Raw genomic sequence first — 21453 nt, forward strand, 5'->3', positions numbered from 1 at the left:
TATTTTTAATTTCATTAAACATATTTTCCAGCAATTGGTGCTCAAGAAGCATTTCTTAGCAATATTTGAATCAGGTGCTATATTACAAAAGTCTTATTATCGATCCCAGTTGTAAGAACAACAAATAATAACTTGATCATTTGATTAAAAAAAGTGGCAGAAGGTAGATTTTTTCGATGAATCATCAGTTGAAATGCATCTTAATCATCAAAAAACCTGCAGAAGACATTGGAACCCACATGGACCCAACATTCTCACAGAAATCAGTCAAGTTTGGTGAAGGAAAAATCATAGTTAGGGGTTACATTCAGTATGGGGCAAGAGATCTGCAGATGGCAACATCAACAGCCTGAGGTATCAGCACATTTATGCTGCCCATTACATTACTCCTCCTCATAATTCAGCCTCTACATCAAAGATCCTGAAAGCAAAGTAGGTCAAGGTGATCAAGGATTGGTCAGTCCAGTCACCAGACATGAACATTATTGAGCATGTCCAGGGGTAATATGAAGGAGGCATTAAAGATAAACTCAAAGAATCTTGATAAACTCTAGGAGACACTTTCTTTGTCATTCCAGAATAAAAGTTATTTGAGTCATTGCAGAGATGCGTTGAAGCAGTCCTCCAAGCTCATGGAAGTCATACACAATATTATTTTTCCACTGCAACATGACTTTATATTCTATAATGTACATTATTGCTGTTAAGTGACAAAACTTTTGTCTAAGCAAAGTCAACCCTTAAGTCCTAATTAAATAATTAAAAATCAAGGCATGATCATATTTTACTTTGGTAAAATAAGCATAATCTAGAGGACTTTGCCTTTCATATAAGCTACATCTGATACCAAATGATCAATTAGAAGTCAAGTTATTATTTGTTGTTCCTAAAACTTGGATAGGCGACAAGACTTTTGTCAGGTAGTGTATTTGTAGAAACCATGATACATTTAATTAAAAATAAATATTTTTTCATGCATTTAAATGTATTAGTTATTACCTTAAATCAAGGAAATGTAATTCTTGCTAAATTTAAAAGTTTCTTAGGTGTGGGCTTCAGTAAAATGTTATTATTTGCTTTATTCTACAAAAGTCTGATAATATCTTTTCCAAATATGAAACAAAACTATTTTCATTCATTCCATTTCTTCTCGGCTTAGTCCCTTTGTTAATCTGCGGTTGTCACAGCGGAAAAAAACGCCAACTTATCCAGCATCTGTTTTACGCAGCCCATCACTGGGAAACATCCATACACTCATTCACCCACATACACTACAGACAATTCAGCTTACCCAATTCACCTGTACCGTCTTTGAACTTGTGGAGGAAACCCACACAAACATGAGGAGAACATGCAAACTCCACAAAGAATTGCCAACTGACCCAGCCGAGGGTCGAACCAGCGACCTTCTTGCTGTGAGGCGGACGTGCTACTCACTGCGCCACTGCATCGCCTAAAACTACTTTCAGTTATATGTTTTTGTTTTTCAGAAAATGCCAGTAGGTCAGACCACCAAATGTTTTCATTTGTAGTGATTGAGAAACCGGGTTATTCCAAACAGTATTGACTTCTTAACTCTTCTAATTTTAAGAAGGTTTCTAAACTCTTATAAAGGTTAAAACATTGGCATTGTGTGGCCTAAAAATGAATAAAAACACCTCTATAAACCTTGTTTGCTTTGTTTTAAGTTTGAAAAATGTCAGCAGTGATTTACCAAGAAACTGAGAATTTAAGTAGTCTCTTAATTTTTCCCATAGATAAGAAATATTTCATTATATAAATTGCATACTGCATATATTTGACAATCCCAACAACTTTTCTCACAGGAAAATGTAAAATGTGCTGACAGCCCACAGCTTGCAAATGCCAGAAATGGAAGAAAGCGCAAAGAAAAAGATAGGATTCTGACTTGATGACTTTCACCTGGGCTTATGCTGGAAGAATAGCTTCCCATTCTAATTGTTGTTTTGGGGGAGAATTGGCAGATAAGTTTCTGCAGAGGCGGACAAACAAATCCACATATCTCGCTAGATAAAGTAGCACTGGGAACTCTCCTAAGAAACAAGATCCAAAGCATTTTACGTTTATATAATACAATAAAGCCTCGAAGGTTGCCAGAGAAGTCAAATCCACAGAACAACTCTAAAAATACTCCACTGCCCCAACAGAATTGTTGATAAGCGTGTCAGACTCTCACTTAGCTCTGTACATATGTGAAAGGGTCAGTGGATGTCAGGAAACCAGACTAACCTCGAGGCATTTTGTCTCATTACTTCACCTCAGGAACAAATAATAACCTTCAGACAAGTCAATATGGTTGATTTCAAAGCATTTTTTTCTGGCTGGAATCAGCGGTACAAGACAGTCGATTGGTAGTGGCCACGCATCTATTATTCCCAATGCAGGAGGAAAAAAAATATGTGTCTTTTTCGAGCCGTAAGAACACAGCATGTGCTCGCACACCATATCGGAACACACAGAGGTTGCTGTCAGCTTCAGAAAGGCTGACTGAGCTGCATATTGGGAAGAAAAAGGTCTCCACAAGCCACTGAACACTCTCTCCCATAGCCTCACCCTCTTCCTCTCGCTCATGGTAATGATGTCTCCCCCGTGGGGCTTCGCATGCTCTCTTTAATGGGTAAATTCATCAAAGTCAGTCCTGTCTCGCTGCGCATCCAGGTTAATTGTGTCTGTTTACACATGCATGCACGATCTTTTCTTGTTTCTACTCGTAAAGAAGAGCAAATCTGAGATGAGGTGCGTACCAAAACCCAATATCTACTAGTGGTGGGAGATGTAGACTTCTATTACAATTTTTTTCTGGTATTTTTTGCGATAACAATATCAATGATGATAATTTATACATTGTAAAAAATGCTAGGTGGGGCGTCACAGTGGTACAGTGGGTAGCACGATCGGCTCACAGCAAGAAGGTCGCTGGATCGAGCCCCAACTGGGTCAGTTGGCATTTTTGTGTGGAGTTTGGATGTTCTTCCCGAGTTCCCGTGGGTTTCCTCTGGGTGCTCTGGTTTCCCCCACAGTCCAAAGACATGCAGTATAGGTGAATTAAATGAGCTAAATTGGCCGTAGTGTATGTGTGTGAATGCAAAAGTGTATGTGTTTCCCAGTGTTGGCTTGCGGCTGGAAAGGGCATCTGCTGCATAAAAACAGATGCTGGATTAGTGGATCAGTGGCAACCCCTGATTAATAAAGGGACTATGCCAAAATGAAAATAATTGAATAAATGGATGAAAATTGCTGGGTTCCAAGCAATTGATTTGTGTTGGGACAACATGAAGGAATTAAGTTAACTTATTAGCTTTTACAAATTTAAGTTGGCGGTTCATTCCGCTGTGGCAACCCCATATTAATAAAGGGACTAAGCCAAAAAGAAAACAAATTAATTAAATTTGCGTGGATTGAACATAAAATATTTGTTTTCCCCCCAAAAAAACTCAAGAACTTTGATTCTGCTCAATTTTATTAAGTAGTTTAAACAAAACAGCAAATGTTATTCTTTGACCGTATGTATCCACCAAGAGAGAAAAAAAAAGTTCTGTATCATTAGAGAAGTATTATTCATATTTTCTATTTAGTAACAAAAAACCCAGGGTGTTGTGAGGTGTTTGTGATGGGACAACATGAAGAAATTATTACTTTTTTACTTTTTACAAATTTAGGAGGATTGATCTCAAGAATTGTGTTCTTTCAGCTCATTTTAAAGAAGCAGTTTTTTATGTGTAGGGCTGCACGATATTGGAAAAATCTGATATTGCAATATTTTATTTTTCTTCAATAAATATTGTGATATGAATGCGGTTTCTTGGGAGTTTATTAGTATTTAGGTACAGAAATTGAAAAGTCCCACTGCAAAAATATGCTTTTTGTTACTTTTCTTTGTCTTGTTTTTAGTCCAAATATCTAAAAAGTCTTGCATCAATTGAATAAAGTATACAAGTAAAAATAGTCTTGTCTGTAACTTTAGAAAACAATAAGGCAAAATTAAGAGTTTCTTCATTAAAACAAGCTAAATTTTCTGCCAGTGAAGTCAAATAATATTGTTTTTGCTTTGAAATGTAGATATTTGGACTAGAAACAAGACAAATACTTATTTTCTTTCATAAATTATTTCAATTCCATATAAAGAAAGTAATTAAATACAATTCTGGTCAACAATAATCCAGGCTCAATGCATATCTTGCATTGTGACTATTACATATGCATACACTGCAACATCGATGCTGAAACAATACATGGTGCAGACCTACAGTATAATGAAGGGAATTTGGACTAAATGTCAGTAAATGTCTCCCACATATGCTTTTCTAGATTTACTGAACAGTTCCAGATTGTAGGTTTTATCTCTATTATCCCACAAACTAATTCTTATCATGGGAGAACTTTTACTGATTTATCACAATGAAAAGCTAACACCCATTCCTAACATCCACTATTGCAGGGTCCAATATAACAATGACTGAGGGAGTGACAGTGTATGTGTGTTGAGAGAGAGAGAGAGAGAGAGAGAGAGAGAGAGAGAGAGAGAGAGAGAGAGAGAGAGAGAGAGAGAGAGAGAGAGAGAGAGAGAGAGAGAGAGAGGAGAGAGAGAGAGAGAGAGAGAGAGAGAGAGAGAGAGAGAGAGAGAGAGAGAGAGAGAGAGAGAGAGAGAGAGAGAGAGAGAGAGACTCATTTTCCAGGAGAAACTCCCATACCATCACTCTTGACTGGGTGTTCGTTTGTTTCTACACAGAAAAATGGCTCTCACTATGAACTCATACTCAAGCCCTAGGGACACTGGCCATTTCTTCCATGAGCCTAGAGCATATTGTAAGCCATCTGGTGCCCATCTCATATTCCTGTGAGGTAGTAAGTGACCTGAGGAACAGCAAGCTATCAATCAAAGAGCCGACGAAATCTCACTGCAGGTCAGTGGTCTCCATCATACAGAAGGTCTATGCTGATCCTAAAATGACTGATAGCTGTAATTGATGGGATTTCTCTTTTTATTCCTTCTCAGAGCAAGAAAAGTTTCTTCTAAACTCTCATTCATTTGTTGCAGTAATTATAATGAACAATATTATTTGCTTCATTAAAGTATCGACTCCTGCAAATGTACATTCATATGCAGCAAGTAAATGCTTGGATACAAAATATTGATTGAAAATAAGCTTACTCAAATCAAAGCTTACACAAAAAAAAATACAGAAAGCAAGTTCTAATGGGCTCCATGCACAGCTATTGTTTTTACAACCAATGATAAACTTTCAGTAAAAGCTTAATGTGACTATTTCCAATTTATTAAGGTTGCTTTTACAGCATTGATGTTGTAGTGTAATTAAAAATACATTCAGTTAAAGAGACTTAGGCATTCGTTTAAAGTGTAAAACAAGGTGAAAGACTGTGTAACAGTGCCGTCCGGATCAGCAGTCGAAAAAAATTGAAAATACTGTGGTAAAAAAAACATTGTATAGACATGACAGGGGGGAATTAAATTGAATGCAGTGCTTCTTGTCTGGTCTGAGACCCACTTTATATTGTATATCTATCAGGCAGTGAAGGTCACTGATTTTTAAAGAAATCCGACCTTAAACGTGGCAATTTTGAAATGGAAAGACAGTTCACCGGAAGAGCTGAGGCTGGCTGAAATTAAAAGTCTGTGTGCATATACTCCATTAGGCAAATATTCAACAGACACAGTACAGCTATAATTATACAGTTTTTCACCACATAATTAGACATTTCAGATTAAAACTGCTTTGAAATCATACCTGTTTATCTTATAATCTACTGACGTACAAAACAATTGTTCCTCATGAAGAAGCAATTTCTTCATTATGAAAAGGAATTATGCTTTATTATAGTATGAAATGCTTTCATTGTGAAGCATTATGAAACTATTCATAATGAAGTCCAAATTTATTTTCAATTGAATCATTACTACACTATAAAAGAGACACAAGATGGGAGCAGCAAGATTCGTATGAAACAATAGAGCATTTTTGATACCTGCAATTAATAGTACACAAAACATTGATTACCTCACTAAAAGCTTTTGTGAAAAATAATAAATGTGTACCACTTATGTGTATTCACGGACATGAATCTGTTTTTTATCAGAGATCTTTGGGTAGCACAACTGACCAAATATATTCAATTGGGAGAGTAGTGCAATATGTTTTGTACTAAATATCTCATTTATAATCGCACCACAAGCCATTGCTTTGGAAAAACACATTTTTCAGCCACACCCACTTCAGTTCCCAATGGGTTATAACAGGAAGATCCACTGACGAACATTAAAGCACTCAACAGCATAAAAAGCTCATTGACACTTCTGATTTAATCATAAACACCTGGTCCAAACCTGTTCTTTCATTTATGAAATAAACAACACTACAAAATGGCTTGACCTTTTTAAAAATGAGACTATTTTTTGGGTCCAACCAGGGCTGGACTGGGGCAAAAAATCAGCCCTGGCATTTTGGGCCAGAGCGGCCCACTAAATTCAATCAAAATGCTATCTATCTATGCACGTCCAATATTTTTATGAACTCAAATTCTATAAAACACAAAAGCCATATATATGAAATAAATAAATACAAACTTTAATCATAATTTAATTTCTGTATACTGTCCATAAAGATATTTGTTGAGTTCTAAAAAAATACACTATTCATTCATTTATTTTTCTTCGCATAAGTCCCTTATTTATCAGTGGTTGCCGCAGTGGAATGAACTGCCAACTATTCCAGCATGTTTTATGCAGCAGATGCCTTTCCAGCCACAACCCAATATTGGAAATCACCCATACACACTCATTCACACACACTCATACACTACAGCCAATTTAGCTTAATTTAAAACACTATTCACTCAGCCTATATTCGATAATAAACATAACAAAAACTGCCCACTGATGCATGGGTAAATCTTCAAAGGGAACAGTGTACTTTATAACCTCTTTCACCTCATCCTGCTTGCTGTTTCACTATCTAAACAATGAAAACATAATATGAGTCAAATTTGTTTCATTTTGATATTATGATTTACAGACACCAAACAGCCTCGTGTAGCTGCATATTTATATGAGCGTCATCTTCACTCTGCATATTTATAACAAAACGGGGCTTAAATATAACTGTCTTCTTTCGTTTCCATTGAAAAGAATGAACTTTACCCCGTCTCTTTTGCAGAATATCAGTTTTAATAATCAATAATGGCCATTATAACAGTATAACGTACATTAAATTTAAACGATAAAGGTAAGCAATCAGTCAATGTGCAGAATCAGTGTATGTGGTTACATAAATGAATATATTAGCTTATCTTTGCACTCAGCCAAAACAGTTAACTGAGAACAAGTGTTTCAAAAGACATAAGAGTTGTTAGATAGAGACAACAAGATGAATTCAATATCACGTTTTAACAACTATAGTGAGATCAGATCCAGCAGATGAACTGTCTGACATGCACTATACTCTCACCTGGGGTTTATGCTCACCCGCTGAATTACTGGCTGAAGGTCTTGGCAGAGAGTGTGTGGTCACGTGATTTGCGTTTTTAACCGTGTACTAGAATGAACGGAGAACTTTTCAGAATCGCTAAATGAAACGCCGGTGTATTTCCCGCGATTTCTCTGCGCCTCCCTTGCGTTTCTTCTCTCTGACTCTCGACTATTTTGACAAATACACACAGACGACGCACGCTCACACGGAGTCCAAAATAGAAGTTTGTGATTGGGCCAGCCAAATGTCAGTAAAGAAAAGAACCAATGGGCTGCAGAGTGTCACATGGGCCGGCCCGGTCTGTCTGTCCGGGAAAAAAAGCATCTACTTTTAGATAGTCACAGATCACAGAAGCGTCAATTAATAAGGCAGAAAAAAACGATAGGCTGCTAAGCCTTTTATGGGCCGATCAGATCATAAGACGATTACAGCCCGGCCCAAAAAGTACATCGGCCCACCGGGAAAGTGCCCCTGGGTCCAACCATATGGAAATATATGCAAATTACAAATGACATGCAAGGTTCATATTTAGATTTTATACATATTTGTATATATGCTTTCATACACTCACCAGCCACTTTAATAGGTACACCTTAGTAGTACCGGGTTGGACCCCTTTTTGCCTTCAGAACTGCTTTAATCCTTCGTAGCATAGATTCAACAAGGTACAGGAAATATTCCTTAGAGATTTTGTTCCATATTGATATGATAGAATCACGTAGTTGCTGCAGCTGCACATCCATGATGCGAATCTCCCATTCCACCACATCCCAAAGGTGCTCTATTGGATTGAGGATCTGGTGACTGTGGAGGCCATTTGAGTACAGTGAACTCATTGTCATGTTCAAGAAACCAGTCTGGAAGTATTCACGCTTCATGACATGGCGCATTATCCTGCTGGAAGTAGCCATTAGAAGATGAGTACACTGTGGTCATAAAGGGATGGACATGGTCAGCAACAATACTCAGGTAGCCTGTGGTGTTGACACGATGTTCAACTGGTACTAATGGACCCAAAGTGTGCCAAGAAAATATCCCCCACACCATTACACCACCACCAGCAGCCTGAACCGTTGATACAAGGCAGGATTAATCCATGCTTTAAATGTTGTTGACGCTAAATTCTGACCCTACCATCACAATGTTGTAGCAGAAATTGAGACTCATCAAACCAGGCAACGTTTTTCCCAATCTTTCAATGTCCAACTTTGGTGAGCCTGAGCAAATTGTAGCCTCAGTTTCCTGTTCTTAGTTGTCTGGAGTGGCACCTGGTATTTACCAATGCAAATATTTAAATGCATTGAGTTGCTGCCATGTGATTGGCTGATTAGAAATTTATGTCAACGAGCAGTTGGACAGTCAGGTGTACCTAATAAAGTGGCCAAAAATACACAACATACATTTCAAAGTATTGCAAAAAACATATATTGGACACGTACAGTACATAAACTTATTTTTGAACATGTAAATTGTTAAATAAAGATATATATAAATATCTTTATATATATCCAATAACAAGTAAAATAAGGGTAAGTATCGTCGAAATCAATCCGATACTTTGCCCAAAAATTACTGTTTGTGAAATTAAAATAACAAATAGTGTACTTAAAAGTGTCACTTTATACTGAATACAAGATATATTATGGATTATTTTTGTTTACTGATGAATAATTATACAAAAAAGAGCCAAGTTGCATATGTATTGACAGCATCTGAGCATGTATATCTTAAAACACCTGCCTGAACATCCTAACATAAAACAATAAACATTCACACCTTTGAGTTTTGTGGCATGTTAATCTGGTCCCTCTTGAAGATTTTTTATCTTTTTCTTTTGTTTTATCATTGTCACAAAAACCCAAGCCCCCAAAATACAGCCACATTGCCACATTTTCCCTCTGTGTACCTGGATAGTGCCTGCCTGGTGCACCTATAAGGACTTGGCAAGCAATGTCGATCTCTCCCCAGCTGCACCTGTGCCTCTCCTCCACTTCTGACCGCCTAGTCATGGCGTTGTCATATTCTGTCTTGTGATTTATATGTAGATGTTTAATTAGGTTTGCTGGATTACCACAGAACCTCACTGTTTTGTTACACGCGTCACAAACAGCATCGTTTGAGTTTATGGAAGTGAAGTAGCTCCACACAAAACTTTGCTTGAGGTCATCCATATCCAATGACTGCGTGACTGAACAACATGTGCCAGCGGACTGACTGAGCGGCTAGCTAGCTTGCTCTGCAGTTGTACAGTGCCATATTACGCACATGACTTTTCAGGCGGAAGAACAAGTAGTTCCGACTAAATTGGCATTACTCATATAAACTAAGGTAATTGTGGTTATTTTCAGCTGTATTTCCATTTCCAATAAACAAAATATTTGCTCCAAATTACAAAAAATATTGATATTTCGATAAGACAAATTCTTGAACACACAAACCTGGTATTAGAGATATCGATATTTTGGTTTCGATCCGAACATCACTAGTAAAGGATATACAAAAGAATGTCTTAATCCTGCACAGATCGATGTATTCCCTTTAAATAAACCCAAACTATAAGTACGATAAGACAAAATGCAGTCATACTAAAGAGTAGCATATATTAATGTAGTCTCTGAAACCAAATCTTAATTCAGCAGTTCATGAAGTAAAACCTTGTTTCAAGGAATTTATATTTAACAAGACATAAAGAATAGATTTATTGCAGTGTTGCCTCTAAGCCCAGTAGAATTTTTGTTTTTCAATTGCCATTTTATTGAGATATACTTAGCAAAGGGTCTCCTAAGAGAGATTATTACAAAATCATATTGGCTTAATCTCGAGGTGCACCCTCTACCACAATGTTTCTCTAGCAATTTGGCAACGATTTCAATCTCACTGCAGTTGGGCTCAATATCTTTGCGCCAGCTTGAGCTGATTATCTCCACTCAGATAGAAGCAAATCATTTGGCATCAAATATGCTTCACTTGGTTTTCCATAAAAGACTTGGTTGTGGGAGGTCCCAGGCTAACTGATCAAGCAAAAAGATGGCACAAAGAAAACAAGCACAGTTTCTATAGAAAATCCAGAGTGAAAGAAGAAAATGGGCGGTCATTAAGTTATTATGGGTTTATGACTTGATCGAGATGTTGGGGGATGCTAGCACTGTGAAATTCATCAATCCCTGACAGCTATTTGCTCCACGAAGTTCAGAATTCATCACAAGTGTGCCACATGATTGAATATGGCAAACTGACATGGCAAATGTATGTGTCGTTCTCATGCAATGTTTCTGCCATTAGGAGCAGTGGTTTAACACTGAGACACAGCGAGGATAAAAATTGCACATCCATAAATTCTCTGCATTACAAATGAACACTTCATGGTTATATATGCTTCCAAGCAGATGCTTTTATACAGATTAAGCAGCTTCTTTTTACTCACAGTGACCGTGAGGGTCAGGGAGGGAATGAAATATTCTATACGCAAGGAAGATGAACAAATATCAAGGGATAACAATGCACCAGCAAACAGGCAAATAAGCTCATTCAAATTCAAATCTAGTAGCAAGCAATACTCATGACTGTGCATCAGCCATGCCCTCATTGTATATATATTTGCTGACTAAAATCCTTTCGCTTTCAAGCATTAACCTGCTGACAAGACTTTAAAGATAGCGAATCCAAAGCATGTCAAATGTAAAGGCAAAGTGACAGTACCTTCCTGTATGCAATCATGTTGGGTGAGTCCTCATCTGGGTCGGCTATGCCCACCGCACCTTGGTCCTGAGAGGCCTGAGCCATGCTTGATTGCTGGGTCTCTCTTTCTGTGTCTGTGGGGAACGGGCACAACAGAAAAGGAATGAGTCCCAGAACAGGTCCCAGACAATGAATTAGCCTTCCAGTCATGTTCACCTCTCGCCCCTTACCTCAGTATTCCTGGTCAAAATTGGCCAGTCCATTTTAAATGTTTAAAAAAATTTAAAACCAAGTTTTTACTCAACATTCTTCAGCTGTGAACAATGTCTCAAAGTAGTGTTTAACATGAATTTATAGAATTAGAGATAAAATAACAGCAGTGAAAATACAAATAGTGAGTAAGTGATTGAGTTGGGGTGGTGTACAGTATGTGGGGATTTTTTCTGTCTGATAGATGAATACAGTCTAGATACCCATTCATTTTCTATGGCCATCACTTTTGACTGAGAACAATCAATGAAAGCTGCATGCAATGTTTAAATGCATAGTGTGAAGGATAGCATAAGGCCTTGAGGCAATCTGATGTAAAACACAATATTTAGTGTGTTTGAAGTTGTAAATTTGTCAGATTTGACCAGAACACGACAGGAAGGTTAAATATCTACTATTGCCTGTGTAGGCTGAATGAGATATGAGAGATAAGGCAACGGTGAATATTCCCAAAAGTGATGTCAAATTATTACAATAGTTAAATTCTTGGAAAATAATGATCTAATTTATGCTGATTTTTAGCCCTTTTAGCGGTTCGATAATTCATATTCACTGTCATAGTTTGAAAAAAAGGTCTGGCTATTCATAAAAATGCATAAAATGTGTTTCACTGAGGAAAGAAATTATTTAAAAAAAGGGGTGCTATTGTAAGAGCCACACAGAGGACTGCCCTAGTTCTCAATTGTTGTTTACTTTCACACATTGAATTTGAACATGTTGATGATGCATTTGAGAATTAACCAATAACATTTTACTGAGTTTTTTGTTGTTGTTGTTGTTATCCTTTACATGTGCTGTGCAGTAGAAGCACAGTTTTAAATAGGAGGGAATTTATTTTTTTAAAAAAAACTTTTTCTAAAATTCCAGTCTTGCCAGATTGGGCGGTTTCCCAATTCCCAGCCAATAAGGAGGTTTTAAATTTATGTGGGTAAAAAAATGGCAGGGTGGTTTGACACCTTGAAACATAACTTTTATATGCAACTTATTCAACAAAGCAATTATGTGTCCTACTCCATTCAGTTAGTTGTGACAATGCATAGCACAAACCGTGTGGGCCCACTCGCAAGAGTGAAGGAAAGTTGTATCAAAATCTGACTCCCCGGACAAATCTGACTCCCCTTCGCAGCGTGACACTACATGACACTTTTATTGATTTTTATTTTTTTTCAATAATTGACAGCAAGAACTAATTGACAAACAGGACCTAATTATGTATAAATAAAAAAAACTGTAATAGGATGGATTCATAACCCATTTCGAAGGTAAAACATACTCTTCATGAGTAGTGTAATCTACACAAAGTGTGTGGGTGAGAGGGGGACAGTCTTTCGATGTGATTCAGTTATTTTGTGGTTCTGTGACGGCTGGTGTTGGTTGCTGTATGAGTAAAAATTATTACAGTTTACGTAACTAGATTAATTTAAATCAAACAAAATAAAATATGAATGTGACTATTTTCAATTTAATAAGGTTTTGTTCGTTTTGGCAGGTTTTGGACAGCTTTTGGGCTGGAAAAAGTCAACTAGCCTATATCTGGCAACACTGTGCTCAAGTGTCACAATTCGCGCCAATTCTAACATGTCAGAAAACAATTGGCTACAGTAAAACAGGTTGTAAACAATTTTTTCTGGTATAATAGCCTGCGATTTTACACGAGGTCTAAGTGCTTTAGCCCTTTTAATGGCTTAAAATCGGTAAGGTTCCTTAGGTGTCATTTGCTTTGACCGGGGAGGAATTCAGCTTTCCACACGTCTAATTGGTAGCTCAGAAAGCGATTTAATCGACCAGTCATAAATGGAGTCAACAAAAACAGACTGGTTTTTAGATTCAGATAACAAAGCAGGTATGTCGACATACACAACTTTCTATACAGCTACATGTATTTCTTTTAAAAACAATAACACATAGAAGTAGCTTACTTACTACCCGTTTTAGTATTAGAGCTCGTAAGCGAATGACGCATTACAAAACATTACTCGACCAAATAAAACCATCAATAAATACAAACATGAACTCAAATGGTCTTAAAACATCACCAAAAACTTTCCTAGAAAATTTTAAGATGGTTTTTATCATCGACTTATCTCAATTTAAAGAAATGGAAAGTGTCTTAGTTGCTCAAAACATATAAAGAAATATAGCCTACACACATTTGGTGTCCATTGCTGTGTATCAACTGCACGAGTTCCACAGACACATACACAAACATAAAAGACTCAATCGTCTGCTCTTCTTAAACAATATGCTGACTTATTTTCAGTAACCCTGGATTGCTTTTCCACACCGTCCACACGAGGAGCGGCGCGCGCGCTCATAACAGCTGTTAGTGATCAACACCAGCGAACCTAAAGGTAGAAATGTTATTAATTTGCGCGTGGGCATGATTTTCTAGAGCCGCATTGCACTACAAACATGTGCAGCTATTTAAAAAAAAAGACAAACAGCTGCTTTCAGAGCGCAATTCCCGCAGGAGCACCGGTCCCAATTCACACAGCACTCCACAGAGCGCGATGCCGAATATAGAGGCAGAAAAACCCTGTCACTGAAAGACACGCGCGCGCACAGCAGGGAGCGCGAGGCGACAGGATGATTCACTTCAAACTCACCAGCACTTCGGGAGCCACTCGAATCCAGCACTGGACATGACAATTGATCACTCCTGCGGGTCCGAATATTGCTATAAGTTTACAGCAGCACAATCACACACAAACAACTGCTGACTGAAAGAGCGCAATACCTTTGTAAGTACCGCCTCGTCCACTCCCGAAGCTCGATTTCCTCCTCCTTAGCAACCAGAAAAGAGCAGGTTCATGATCTAACTGGCGAGAAGGGTCTGGGATGAGGAGGATGATGATGGGGTGTTGGTGAGGAAAAAATGATGAAGAGACTCAGCGGGGGGTTTCTTCCACTCTGTCCGCCTCTCTCGCGCACTGGAGACCGGCGTGGGTGGTCGCTGCGTGGACTGGAGTGGAGTGTTCAGGTACAGTGTGAGGAAGGATCCTGGCATGTGTGCAGCTGAGTGTGAGAGAGTGTCAGAAACAGGGAGGGAGGATAACAGTGGGTGGGGGTTTTGGGGGTGGAGTGTCTCCCTCTGTATTTCTGGCAAGCTATTCTGAAACATGTATTTGTTTGATAAGAGAGTTTTTGCAGACAGATCAATTTAAATTTGGTCATGTGGTTACAGTCAATTGAGTAATCCCCTCTAATCCCTGTATTTGTCTCATTAGTACATCTATAAAACATTAAAATTAATTAGAAAAACAGCGGGTGTTAGGATTAGGGTTTAAGATTAAATGATATAAACCCCAACGTTTTTTTTTTTGACTATTTACTAAAACGAAAAGTTCCAGCAATGCTATAGAAAAACAAAAAGTCTTGGTTCCGCAAAAAATATATATATTTTTTTTGTAGGTCTTCTGCTGTGTAGATCAGGTGTTTTGAATGAAGGGCCAAAAACCAAATATTGTTGAGAGCTGTGGGCCGAAGGTAAATATACCAAACTATATTACATTAAAGTTGACATGGGTAATTTCCTAATTTATTTCATATGTCAAATTAAATAGAAAAAAATATTTCAAATCATGTTAACTAATGCAGTATAACTTTTTAAATTGTAAGTTAATGCAATAAAAACAAACAATTCTAACAGTGGAGTTCAATGCTGTACACACAAGTCAAGCAGAATCAGCCTTTGACTCGATTTGCTCACCAAAGTCTCTGCACTGTCGGGTGACAGTACTTGCAATTAAACAAAATCTTATTAATTTATGCCATATAATTTTAACATTTCATTTCAGTTAACTTTTAACAATAAGACAAAGGGTTACATTAAATTTGAATTGACAAACAGTCAGACTTGTTTCCAGTGCATGTTGGACTCCATCAGGGCTGCCCTGTCACCAATTCTGCTCATAATTTTTATGGAGAGAATTTTAAAGAGCAGCCTTGGGCTAGAGGGGGTCCAATTTGTGGACCAAAAGATTTCATTTCTGTTATTTGCAGACAATGTTGTTCAGTTGGTTTCTTCAAACAGGGATCTTAGGCATGTACTGGGGCGGTTTGCTGCCAAGTGCGACACGGCTGGGATGAGGATCAGAACCTCCAGGTCCGAGGCCATAGTGCTCTACCAGAAAAAGGCTGCCATCTCCAGGTTGGAGGAAGGTCCTTACCCCAGGTGGAGGAGTTCAAGTATCTTGGAGTTTTGTTGACGAGTGAGGGAGAGATGGAATGTGAGATTGACAGGTGGACTGGTGCAGTGGCAGCAGTAATGTGGTCGATGTACTAGTCCGTTGTGGTAAAGGAGCGGAGTTGAAAGGCAAAGCTCTGGATTTACCAGCCAATTTAGGTTAATACTCTCACCTATAGTCTTGAGCTTTGGGTCATGACTGAAATGACAATATCTTGGATACTAGCGGCCGAAATGAGTTTCTCTCACAGGGTGGCAGGGTGCACTCTTTTAGATAGTGTAGGGAGCTCTGTCATCCGGCAGGAGGTCGAAGTAGAGTCGCAGCTTCTTCACATCGGAAAAAGTCAGCTGAGGTGGCTCGGGCAACTGTTTCGGATGCCTCCAGGACACCTACCTAGGGAGGTGTTCCAGGCATGTCCCACCGGGTGGAGACCATGGGAAAGACTCAGGACACGCTGGAGGGAATATGTCGCTTGGCTGGCCTGAAAATGCCTTGGGATCTCCCCAGAAGGAGCTGAAAGAAGTGTCTGGGGAGAGGGAAGTCTTGGGTTTTTGCTGCCCCCGCAACCCGGCCCTGGAAAAACACTTGAAAATGAATGAATGAATGAATGAATCTCAAAACTTCCCATGCTTTTCCCCCTCATCTCAGATGGGATGGTAGGCCATATAAAAGGTTACCACAGGCCAACTTTAGCCAGAGGGTCTTAGTTTGGGCATCACTGATGTAAATGTTAAAAAATCTAAAAATAATAATAATAATAATATTAAATAAAAAAAAATTAAAAGTTAGTTTTTTCAACTGTAAAAAAAGTTAGTTTTTTCAACTGTTAAAAAAAAACTTGCACAATGAAAACTTTAATTGAATGTCAGCAAAGAACCAATTTTCAATGCTCACATGCACAACCTGTGAACAGCAACCTTTGCCTTTGTGCCATAACATCTATGCACTGTAAGTCCTTAAACTGTCTTTTTTGCAAGAATGCAAAACAATTGGCTTTTTTCTAAAAATGTGCCACCAACAAACATGTCTGCAACATTGGATTGTGTGGAGCCAGACAAGACAACCATATGCAGGTTTAGTTTTATTAAACTTCTTTATATTTGCTTAGTAATAATATAATTATAATACCTGGAGAAAGCAAACAAATCGGATTCAATCTGCTACAGATTGACAATATGCAATACTAACAGAAGATCACTGCAAGAACATCCATAGTTTAAAATCCATTACCAGCAACTGTCCTAAAGTCAAAGAAAGCAGACAAGAAAAATATGCAGTGAGTGTTGTAATTTTATTAAAACAAATATCTGAATATGCAACTAATTTTGAAGGGCAATTAATAATGGATGCTTTTCGTTTTTGTATTTACAGGAACTGGAATCGGCAGGAGACTGAATGTAATGTAAATCTGACAAAAGAGAGAGAAGATAAAGATTTCATCAAAAACTGTCAGGTGAGAACTTTATATGGTTTAATATAAAATATTAAGTCAATTTTAGTCACTTGAGAATGTCTATATTAACTCATTTTGGACTTTCTTAAAGTTACAGATTTTATGGTACATCAAGTGCTTTTATCTGAGAACATCAAAGAAGATGAGCTTTCTCATAATCCCTGTAATTAAAATGATTGTCGATAGATCACATATCTGAAAAACACCAGGGGTCAATATTTTGTTTAGAATATGCAGTCATTAAATGTTTACATTGCAAAGTAAGTAATTAGTACCATCACATGTTTTAGAAATATATTAGGAAATACAAAATTAATCAAGTGCACTACAGGCACTCACAGCTAATTCACCCACGGCAGATTGTCACACATCTGGACTGCAGAGACCTCACAGAGAACAGTGTGTCTTTTTTTTTTCTCTTGTTCTTGAGGAAGCCTGCAGGTCCACTCATGCAATCTGCTGCTTCATTTGTCTGCAGCAACATCCATATGCACACTTGCATAACACTCACACCCAAACCTCCTTCTCTCTTATTTTCCCCACTGGCCTTTAATTGGCCTTCTGGCAAAATTGAGATGATACATACCCACAGGGGGATCCTGACGGATTTCTGGGAGACGGTCTTTATGCTTTGTAACATTTGCTTCAAGTTCAGATAAAGGATGATGCAATAAGGAGTGATTTATAGAAAGAAAGTTGTGCACCTTGTAGCTTCACATTGCAAATTGCAAGTACACATATAAAACTGGAGTCACTGGGTCTCTGGAAAAACTTCTATATGAATAGGGAGAATTAGGGAGCACTGTATACTTTTACACAGATAAGCCAAAAGATGACTACCTGCATAATGTTTGCATGCTTTCAAAACAGCACCAACTCACGAGGCATGGACTCTACAGGACCCCTAAAGGTGCCTTGTGATATCTGACATCAAGATTTTGGCAGCATACCACTCAAGTCCTGCTCAAGGCAGAACTACAATGATGAATCGTTTTGGTTCAGCACATCCCACAGAAAAACAATTGGATTGCAGAATCAATTTAAAGGCCGGGACAACATCTTGAAATCTACATCGTGTTCTTCAAACCTTCCTGAACATTCCATGGTGCTTTATCCTGCTGGTAGGCACCACGTCAAGCAGCAACAAACACCATTGCCATGAAGAACCACAGCAGGTCTGCAGGAAGGTAGCATGTGTCAAATTTATGCCCTCATGAATGGACCGGCAGAACTCTGCCCAGAACATCACATGCCTCCATCAGCTTGTTGTCGACCCCAAGGTAAACATCATGCATGAACACAGACATCCATGAGGTATCCAACAGACCAAGCAACCTTCTGCTGCTGCTCCAGGTTCTAGTTCTGACATGCTTCAGATCAGGAACCTTGATCCTGAAACTTGGCTCCAACCATAATCAAACACACCTTAACAAGCCAATCATGGTCTTCAGGATTATGTCAGATATTTTTTTCAGAGTTGAAACTAAACTCTTTAGGACAGTGGGTTTTCTGGATCAATGTTCCCCACACAATCTGCTTTGGACATGCAGGAATCACAACTGGCCCTCAACTTGGTCAACAACTAAGTTTGTCATTTGTTCCTCCCATAACAATCACTAAATTCTCTGACTTTTTCCTCTGCTGGGTTGGACCAGACGTAGTAGTCCTCTTTGAACTTGTGCATCCTTGAGCCTTGGACACCCAACACCCCAGTTTGTGTTTTGTCCCTTGTCTTTGACCACTGTTGGTAAACTCTCACCACTGCTGACCAGAAGCAACACACAAGTCTTAACATTTCTTATTAAGTAACCTTGCCATACTAATTTACCCCTTGTCGAAGTCACTGAGATCATTATTCCTGCCCATTTCTGTCCTGTATAAACATCAGAGATGTTGCTCAACAACACTGCATTTGCACGCTGCATATTTCTAGTGAGGGCCTTTATTATCAGCCCTTGACTAAACAGCAAGTACTCTACTGCGTTGTTATGAACTACCAGGAAAGGCCTATTTATCAGTACCAGGAAGTGTCCTTTATCACATACTCTTAACCAGCCCCTTACCGAGCCATAGGTGTTAACACAGCTCTTACACTATTTTTGGGGCTCTCAGTCCTGCATCACTTTTGCCACAGTGTACATAAGTGGCACTGCAACTGTACTTACACATGTGTATATTTTGAAGCTGATAAATGAGGTTGTTTTCAAGTGATAATCCAAGAAACGTGCCCCGTGCTGCGATTCAAAATACGGATATTCCAAAGAGACATTAGCACATGCTCAAATGCTCTCTTTCCTGAAATCAATACCACCAGGAGCCATTAGGGAGGAGTAATTGTTCATCATGTCTGAATCACAAATGTATTCAGCCAAGCACTCACTCAAAGGGGCATGTGTACACACATATGCAGTCATAATGGACACTGGCGCATAGCAACATCAGCACAAATTGACAGCATCAGGAACCCACCCACTCCAGGCTAGATTAATTATTTAGACTAGTAAGAGATGCAAGAAATGCACAGAGGTGTTTCCCTATATCCAGTAGCCTAATTGCATTGCACACACACAATCATCTCAGTAAATTAGCTGTTTTCCATTTCATATGGACAAGAAATGATCTTCCACTGAGCTGCAGGATGAATATCGTTTGCAAATGCAAGTGTTTTGCTTGTACCGAACAAGGGATATTTCTGGCTTGAAAGGAATGTTCCAGTGTGCGTTAGGTAACATGTCACAAGAGTGGTATATTAATGTGCATTTATGTTCTTTCTTACCAAAGAGACCTGTGGGAAAGGGCACATGTTGCGTAAGTGGCAATTATTGGAGCAGGTAGCTAAGAATACAAATCAAGTGTTAAAGTCGGACTGTGCCTTAAGTCATGTAAAAGAGTTTAATGTTATGCTGAAATAAAATGGAGCACAGTATTACTACTGTCAACTATATAGCCATCACAGTATGGCCTTATGTAGAGTGACAACAGTAAAATGAGATGTAAAAAACAAGTTAAAAGACCAAATAAAAAACAGAATGTAATGTTTTTATTGCTATTTATCTATAATTAAAAGCAGTGCTATGTTATGTCAGTAATACTATTTAAGTCAGTAAAATAGGGCAAAATGAATATGTTTTGGACAAAACATTTGCTGCCAAGTATGACGTGGCTGATATGAGAATCAGCACCTCCAAATCCAAGGCCATGTTGTTCTCCCGGAAAAAAAGGTGGTTTGCCATCTCCAGGTTGGAGGAAGGTCCTTACCCCAGGTGGAGGAGTTCAAGTATCTTGGGGTTTTGTTCACGAGTGAGGGAAGGATGGAACGTGAGATTGACAGGCAGATCGGTGCAGCAGCAGCAGTAATGCAATCAATGTACTGTTTCATTGTGGTAAAAAAGGAGCTGAACCGAAAGCCAAATCTCTTGATTTACTGGTCAATCTATGTTCCTACTCTCACCTAAGGTCATGAGCTTTGGGTCATGACCAAAAGGACAAGATCTTGGATAAAAGTGGCCGAAATGAGTTTTCTTCACAGGGTGGCAGGGTGCACCTTTATAGATAGGGTGAGGAGCTCTGTCACCCAGGAGGAGCTTGGAGTAGGGCCGCTGCTCATCCACATCGAAAGAAGTCAGCTGAGGTGGCTCAGGCATCTGTTTTGGATGCCTCCTGGATGCCTACCTAGGGAGGTATTCCAGGCATGTCCCACCATGAGGAGGCCTCGGTGAAGACCCAGGACATGCTGGATGGACTATGTCTGTCGGCTGGCCTGGGAACGCCTTGGGATCCCCCGAAAGGAGCCAAGTAGGGAGACCGCTGCAGCCTGGAGTCCTCCAAGTTGGAGGGATTACACTGCAAGTTGATTGGGTGACCTTCACGTGGGAGGGACTTAAACAACCAGTAGATTGGGTTTAAGTGACGTAGGTGAAACGGATTGTTTACTGTGAGGTTGAGTTTAGGGTTGGGGTAGCTGTAGACATTAATAAAGCACAATACTGGACTCCGTGTCATGTACAAGACATCAAATAAATAAAAACTTGAGGTTTGTACAGCCCACTTGGAGCTCGAAGGCCCACCCACTTGGAACTCATGTCCTACCCACTTGGAGCTGTCTCCGACCTCCATTTATACACTTCTTGAAGGAGCTGGAGAAACTGTCTGGAGAGAGGGAAGTCTGGGGTTCTTTCCTGAGACTGCTGTCCCTGTGACCCAGCCCCAAAAAAAAAAAATTAACAACGAATGGATGAATGTATATTTCTTTAACACAAAAGACTAACTGACTAAAAAAAAAAGTTATACTAGAATTGCAGAACAAATTATGTTCATTCTTGAAAATGATTAAGATAAGACAAGGGTGTATGGATTACCT

General features: G+C 38.8%; 1 protein-coding gene and 1 long non-coding RNA gene across 9 annotated transcripts in view; one reads left to right on the plus strand and one right to left on the minus strand.

Moving 5' to 3' along the window:
- rgs6 (regulator of G protein signaling 6) overlaps positions 1-14476 on the minus strand; it is a 132945-nt gene extending 118469 nt beyond the window's left edge. For 3 of the 8 annotated variants that reach the window (XM_073932845.1, XM_068215505.2, XM_073932849.1), the window contains exons 1-2: positions 14191-14476; positions 11205-11317 (exon numbers count right to left, since the gene is read on the minus strand). Coding sequence is in view for 3 of the 8 variants with exons in the window: in XM_068215505.2 (XP_068071606.1) it covers positions 11205-11288 (84 nt within the window). In the remaining 5 variants the exon portion in view is untranslated. Of the gene's footprint in view, positions 1-7484; positions 7694-11204; positions 11318-14059; positions 14113-14190 lie in introns of those variants that run through there. The other 5 variants (XM_068215504.2, XM_073932847.1, XM_073932848.1 and 2 more) reach the window with 3 other exon arrangements.
- On the plus strand, positions 13963-20172 carry LOC141379283 (uncharacterized). Its single transcript, XR_012395806.1, has 3 exons — positions 13963-14433; positions 17012-17093; positions 17964-20172. It is a non-coding gene; the product is annotated as an uncharacterized lncRNA (long non-coding RNA).
- Positions 20173-21453: the final 1281 nt, after the last annotated feature.

Source organism: Danio rerio, chromosome 20, assembly GCF_049306965.1.
Source record: "Danio rerio strain Tuebingen ecotype United States chromosome 20, GRCz12tu, whole genome shotgun sequence".
In the NCBI taxonomy this organism is placed as follows: domain Eukaryota; kingdom Metazoa; phylum Chordata; class Actinopteri; order Cypriniformes; family Danionidae; genus Danio; species Danio rerio.